Raw genomic sequence first — 7,486 nt, forward strand, 5'->3', positions numbered from 1 at the left:
ATCCTTGTGTCCAAAGGCACCTATTGCACTGATTCCCCTGAAATGAACCATTTAAACTAACTGATTTTCACAACCGCAGGTACGTTTTGTTTGCCTGCAAACTGACATTAGCGGTGCTCTATTCCCCAGGTAGATGTTTGGTCCCTTGTCCAGCAAAAGAAGAAATCTAGATTCACTAGGAGACATTGGCTTGAAAGCCAATGTGGGTTGTTGATGAAAGTCAGATCCCTGTTCTCTGATAGGCCGACACTCTCAGTGATATAGCTACATAAAAGAAGCATCAAACTGCTTCATACAATAAAGGGAAATGATTTCATTGGCTGTAACGACCTTCTCTGTGTACATAGACAGAAAAACAATTGTGCACATTAGACAGCAAAGGACTATGGGTGTCGTTAGACGCTTACCTGCCCATCCTGGGGGGATGGTGGGCGGAGGGGTCGGGGTTGGTGGGAGCGTTGGAACCGGAGTGGGCTTCACCACTGTGAGTAACAAAAACAGACCATAAACATCGATCTAATGAATACAGAATAACAGTAAACATGTCACATGATGAAGTCATTGTTTTGGATCAGTCCTGTGAGATGATGTAACTCAGTGTTTGTATAGTGCAGAGCGTCTGAATCCTGCTTCACATCTCAGACACCGCAGTTCACATTTTCACTAGGCGCGTTGGAAAGATGCAGCTCGTTACTACGATCATGTTTCCTTTGATAAAACCGAGGTGCCGGGTTCTGGATGTGGAGGCAGCTGGCCGGTGTTCAACAAAAACATCTCACAACATTCATTTGTGTGCTGTATATTCTCTCAAACATGTCCAGTTTGATTTTGATTAAATATTTGATAAGAAAAACACATTTTCCCCCATTCATCACATGCGGCATTCTTTCTCATATTAATCAATAAGTAGATTGCTCTAGATCAAGTAAGAATGTGCATTTTCATATTAAAAACTGACATTTTTCATTTAATTCAGATGTTTATACTGCATTTAAACAGCACATATGGTAAACATCCCTGATATAACTTCTTGTGGTGATGGCGCAATGGATAAGACTATGCCTTTGGTGTGAGAGACCCGGGTTCAAAACCCATTCACCATTGTGTCCTTGTGCAAGACACTTAGTTGCTCCAGAGGCGTGAGACCTCTGACATGTATAGCAATTGTAAGTCGCTTTAGATAAAAGCGTCAGCTAAAATGAATAAATGTAATTTCAGTGGTGAACGGTGTGAACACGGACACAGCAGCAGCACGTAATGTGACCTGTAAGTGACCATAAGTTGTTACTGGGTCACACATTCACTCGGAACATGACTTATGCTACAGTTGAGCAGATTTGTCTGAAGACTACAAACATTTCCGTTTAGTTTTTGCAGTAAGCTAAATGTCTGTTTAGTAGACAAACCTCCAGTCTGTTAGAGAAGACTCAAAATGACACAACAACAACAACAACTTCATTTCCGAAATGCAGCACTTACACGTTCTCTCTTTGGCGCTGACTCCCGGGCCTTCCAGATTTGGGGTCTGAACGAACACAGTGGCGGTGTACAGAGCGTCAGGTGAGAGTCCGTCAAAGCAGTACTGAGGCAGACCGGCGGGGATGGTGATCTCATGTTGTCCTTTACTGGAGGCTACAGAGGAAGGAAGCATGGAGAGTTTTTACATCAATACCTCATACAAACACTGACCGACTAACGCAATTTTAAATGGTCAGGTTTAAATCTTTTACATTAAGCTCAACCAAATAAGTTTTTCCATGGCTTTACGCTCCACTCTCTCTTCCTTTGTTGGGAAGTCTTTTCTCAAACTTTCCACAGTGGGAAACCATCTTTGAACAAATCATTTACACATTTTTCAGTATATTCTGATAAAACTGTTTTCCTATTAAACTTAAATACTAAATCAATTGTAGCTCACCAATGGTGCCGTATGCGTATTAAAAAAAATTAAGACACCTTTGCTGATCATTTAAACGTTTTCATGGGACTGATTACATTCACATGGGAACATTGATTCATGTACTCTGTATCCGCTAAGTGAAAGCGGGAAGGACATTGTGATACAGGGGCGCTCCAGAATTTGTCCTGAATGGCTGGAAATTCGCAGTCCCAGCCTTGTAAATCACACCCAGTGGGTTTTATATAGTTTTTTTTAAGCTCTGAATCATTGTGAAAGATTAATATAAGTGGTGAAAACTTGAGATATTTCCTCAGTATATGCATCTCCAGGGGTATGATAGCATTAATGATAATTACCAATGACTCAAAGATTACTTCCCCAGGTGCTTACATTTCTGGCTTTTAAAGAAACGAACAACTGGGCCCGCTGGCTTATACTGCTGGCAACTTCAGTCCGTGTTTCAGCTTCGTAAACGACGAAAAATCTTTTTATTTTACAGCATTTTGCCATTTCTGTGCTCCAACAGTGCATAGATTTATGGAGAAATACTCTTTAGGGTTACTTTTAAAATCTCTGACAACTTGGTTCAACATTCAAGCTAACCCTCGACTCAAAAATGCGTTTTGCTTATTGTTACTTCACGTTTGAGCCTCACTGTAGGCAGAAAGATGTGCCGAGTTTGGTTTTACATTCATCTGCTGAGGCAGGAACGTTTCTTTGTGCTCACCTTAAATCTCAGATTTTGATTTACAGATTGATTCAAATGCTGTCAACCCTGATTGGTCCATGGAAAAGTATGTCACATCTTTTTACCAACTGAGCCCTACGTCATGCATTTCGTGTCGGTGTTGCTGTATTCTCTGTTTTGTTGCTAACGGAGGAAAATAAAAGATTAGCTAATGCTGCTAAAACAAATTTGTCAACATCTCAGTGATGAACAAACCCAACAAGTTACCCTTTTGCAGTGACATGTTTACAGCTCTGCGTGGTTGGACAATGATATATTGGTAATAAGGTTTCCGGTTTACACTGTGCGCTCTAGTAAGCACAAACAAACAAAGCGTGTTTACCGCAGAGACAGCTGCCACAGAGGATGATCGCTGCTCTTCAGTGGCCTGACAGCACAACTCTTAAAATTAGAAGGATTTTGTGATTCTCTGTTAAATGACACAATCCAGCAGCTCTGGTGACGCAACACTTTCAGAATGAGCTCTGTAATATCAACAAGTTATGATCAAACTCGCTTTATATAAATTGTTCTGGGAAAAACATCTCGGCCTCTCGGCGAGATCTCCTCCAAAACAGTGGCCCCTATTTATCAAAGACTGAAGATATACAAGTGATGTTGACAAAATATAATCCCTGAAACACTTAAGCAGGATATTAGATAATTCTTAAGTCTTAAAAACTGGCAGCCACATGTTCTTCTTCTAACCAGCGTTTCCATGGCTTTTAAAATACAGAGGAAATATCAATGGAGAAGACCCGTGGCCTCGCTCGCGATTCCCCGCTCGCAGTTTTTCCACTTACTCATCTCACCACCGTCTCCGACCGCTGTTTGCGTTTCCATTTGAGAACAAACAGTTGACTGATTTGTTGACTTGAGAGCACCGTCTGCTGCCTTTCACTGTGACGGATTCTCAGGCAGAAGAGTTCTGATCCTCTGGTAGTGGTTAACCCGCCATCTGTCTCACGCTAGCAGACCCATATTTGTTCTGGCAACCCGTAATAGCGGCTCGAATGGCTAATGACTACCATATAGATATTCAAATGTGGATGCTCCCTATCCTGGTTTTTCCTGCTCTTTAACCGCCAACCCGTGTCCATGTGCGAATATGAACCAGATGGGATTCAAAGACCCTGCAGTAATCGAAAAGGATGTAATCTTTACAGACAGAGACACAATTAAAGCTTGGTGGTCGTACGCTTTAAATCCCGGCCAAAACTTGCATCCTGCTCCGAGTAATAATCACAAGGAGGAGGCCTAAAAGATAAACAGTCTCCGAGAGGAAAAAAAAAAAAGTCAAGACTAGACGCAATCCAACAGCAGACACAGTCTGCTAAACGCTATGAAGGATCTGTAGCATCCACGGCCACAGGGGTGACCTCATCTGGAGGTAGGCCTTCAAAACATCTGCTGCGAGTCTTATTGCACACATTACCGCATGCATAACCTCAAACAAGTCACCCCCGATCAAGATCGGACTGTTGAGAGTGGACCACACCACCACATCAAGTATTAATAGGGACAGTTGACGAAATGCTTTACTTGAGAAAGAAGCTGGTGTTGTCGTTTTGTCTTTGTCCAGCGTAGACAAAAAAATTAAGCAACAGTTCTAATAATTGATTTTTCAAGAAGTAAATGCAGTTGCTGTATTTCCTGCACGTTCTGTCCAACAAACAGTCCCAAATCTCAAAGAAAATTAATTGTTATACATAATGTAAAGTTTGAGATTCAAAAAAGTGGTGGTTATGTTAACTGGTATAAACAGTGAAACGTCGAGGAGACTTACGGTCCGCAGGGTTGAGTTTGATGCGGTACGATGTGGCCGCCCTGTGAGGAGTCCATTTGATGCAGAACTTGTCGTGGTCGACGTTGAAGGTCTCAATGTTGGTGACGTTCAGGTAGACTGAGGACAGAACGTCACATTTCAACAGATCAAGACATATCAAGAGAGACATTTCTGGGTTTCTACCGCCTGTTTGGAAAACGTTTCATAAATATCCTGAGGAGATCCTGAACGGTGCAAACTCACATTTGTTTAAAAGACAGAGAAAGACTGTTTTTCCCCTGATGGATGTGACACCCAAGTTAAATAAGTAAAAAATCCTTTTATCCTTTGTGGTATGAAGCAGTTTCGGAAGTGGGATATTTCCACTGCTGATGCTTTCAGCTCAAAATCACCCAGATTTACAGAGGCATGCTGTGGAGTTTTCAAATTTTCACTTTTGTAACGTTTTAATACACCCTAAACCAGAGTTTGTACCTCATTAAGGACAAGTCCAAGACAGGTTTCACACCGTTTGAGACAAGTCTCAAGTCCTGCAAGTCCAAGTCAAGACTTAAGTCTTTAAAAAGAAAATTGCAATCGGCAGTTGGGTCTCTGGTCGCAGACAGTATTTGTACCAACATTGTTTCCAGAAAGTTAAAATAAAATGATTTGAAAGATTTTGCCAGGTTGAAACTAAGACATGAAGGTTTTCACTGAAGATTAAGTCAAATCTCAAAACATTCACATCCCAAGTCAGCGTCCGCGAGGCAAAACGTTTCAAGTAACGTTTCATCCAAGTGCAGTTGCAGTTGACTTTAACCTTCTTTGGACAACTATGACCTTGAGAAATCGTCCCTGAATCCCAAGTCAAGTTTCAAGTTCTTTTGTTGTTTTGTTTTTTTACTAAAATCCCACACATTAAATTCTTTTTAAACGTCACTGTATTTGGGTGGTAGAAACATCAGCAGAGGAGATCTCAGAATCTGAGGAAAAGCTTAACTAGAGGACAAAAAAATACCCCTGCTGCTAGCTGCCATCGGGCGTGAATGAGAAAAATGTGTTGTGATTTTAAATAACTGGTTCCTGGCAGTAGGACTTCATGCATTTGTCCGTTTTACACAGCAACTGTACGTACGTGTTGTTCCCTGTCCGAGGAGCGGTCCGCTCACGCCGCCGGTGTAATGGGCCACCACTTTAAGATCGTAGGTGGTTCCAGGCTGCAGGTTGTGCAGAGTGTAAGAGGTCACGTCGCCCACAAACATGTCTATAGGCTGGTTTGTGCCTGGAAAGACAAGAGAAATAAAATGGTAGGAGTGCAGAACTGAAACATGCATGTGACCACACCACACCGTCTTTAATCTGAGAGGAAGTCCTAAAAGTGCAACGGATGAAATCACAACAGCTACTGAGCTAACATGTCAACAAATCCCATCTCCAACTGACCCTCAGGAATGATCTTTCATGCTTAGTGAACCAGTTTCGAACTGTGAACTCACACTTAACTAAAACTGACTGGGTTTATTTTATATTCCTCTGGTTTTATTAAAATACCATTCAGTTCTTTTCCTCTTTATTATTTTTTTTAAAAGTAGTCGTTCCAAAGCTGGGGAAAGGGACTCACCCCCTTTTCTTCCTAAAAATATTCAAATAAATCAAACTGTTCATGGTTGACCAACATTCACTTCTTTTGAAAGAGCAAACAGCCACATAAATGTTCTGAACCACAGAGCAGTGACATATTGTCTCACCTGCAGGAGAGTAGATCAGTTTGTATCCCTGGACAGGAGCTGGCACCGGGTCCCAGGACACTCTGAATCGGGTGTACCACTCATCTGAGACACGAAGGTTCCTGGGACTCAAGAGGCCGACTGCGACGAGAGTGGAGACGCATGTCAACAACAATTTCCACATAAGTCAGCTGGAGGCGACGTCAACTTGCTGAATCTTCAGATGTTTTATAAAAGTAAAAAGTGGGGAAATCCGTCTACCCGAAGCTCATCAACATCCCCAAAATATCAGAGATCCGGTCTGTGGTAGCTTAAGGCTGCTCTGGTTTTAAAAGAAGCATCTTTTTACAGTTTTAAAGTTGTATTATTAATTGTTTGGCACATTTGTTTTGTTAAAATAAGCGACACTTTCTCAGCTGTTCTGAGATTCTGCTTCTTTTGCCTTTTCAATATATAAAAACTGAACCAGTAAACCACTTCCAGGGTGAACATTTCTACCTCCTCGTTAGCAAGTCACTGCTGATTACTTTGCCCTTCATTCGTTTTTGAAATTCATTATGTGTGACATTGCACAAGTTTAGATTTGGGTCTTTTCTCAGCCTTTGAGCGAGCCGGGCGTCTGCGGAGCTCTGACTTGGACTGACGCCTCACACACACACACACACACACACACACACACTTTCTTCCCGTTTCTATTGTTTGTATAACTAATGTTACTGCTCACCAGTGAAGTGCTCTCCCATTTCAGCTCCTGTGAGATCGCAGTGGTCTGATCTCGTCGCGTTAACACATGTTGGCACTGTTGACTAACGTATGTCTACTGTATTTATTTTCACTGCACTCCCCTCTCCGGCACCACTGGCCCATGGAGCTGCGAGCGGAGGGTGTGTTTAGCTCAACTGTTCTATCAGCAGCAGAAGGCTCGGCGAGAGCGAGCCGTAACGCAGAGTTCACAGGTTCAATCCCTGCAACAAACTGTGAGACCACAGCAAGACATTGATACCCATTACATCCTTATTGGAAATGTTGTAAAGCAGACTGGAGTGCAACTTTTTCAGTTTGTTCTAATGTGAGTTAATGTGAACAGCTCCAATCCGTAAAAGGAAGCCTCCGTTGGGAATCCGTCTTTTAGGCATCATGTTTACTTAAGTTTGAAAGTTGGCTCTAAAAAGTTTGTTCCACACCGCCATACTTTCTCCGCAACAGAGCTAGGTACACTGCTATGTTGCACAATCGCCTCTTCACATCTTCAGAGTCTTTGTGGTCGACAGTTATACATCAGTTATACATCTTCTTTCTGATGTTCTAGTAATGTTGCGGTGACTTTTGGTCGCTGTTGAAATTGATGGAGTATTTCTTTAAAGTGC

At 42.1% G+C, this 7,486-nt stretch overlaps 1 protein-coding gene across 5 annotated transcripts in view; it reads right to left on the reverse strand.

Annotated features, from left to right (window-relative positions):
• The window catches only part of col12a1b (collagen, type XII, alpha 1b), a 157,867-nt gene that overhangs the window by 40,491 nt on the left and 109,890 nt on the right, over positions 1-7,486 (reverse strand). For all 5 annotated transcript variants that reach the window (XM_046061546.1, XM_046061549.1, XM_046061547.1 and 2 more), the window contains 5 exons: positions 6,141-6,260; positions 5,528-5,674; positions 4,414-4,530; positions 1,480-1,632; positions 408-482 (listed from right to left, as the gene is read on the reverse strand). In XM_046061546.1, the coding sequence (XP_045917502.1) occupies positions 408-482; positions 1,480-1,632; positions 4,414-4,530; positions 5,528-5,674; positions 6,141-6,260 (612 nt within the window). The remainder of the gene's footprint in view (positions 1-407; positions 483-1,479; positions 1,633-4,413; positions 4,531-5,527; positions 5,675-6,140; positions 6,261-7,486) is intronic.

This window comes from Micropterus dolomieu, linkage group LG10, assembly GCF_021292245.1.
Source record: "Micropterus dolomieu isolate WLL.071019.BEF.003 ecotype Adirondacks linkage group LG10, ASM2129224v1, whole genome shotgun sequence".
NCBI classification, from domain to species: Eukaryota; Metazoa; Chordata; class Actinopteri; order Centrarchiformes; family Centrarchidae; genus Micropterus; species Micropterus dolomieu.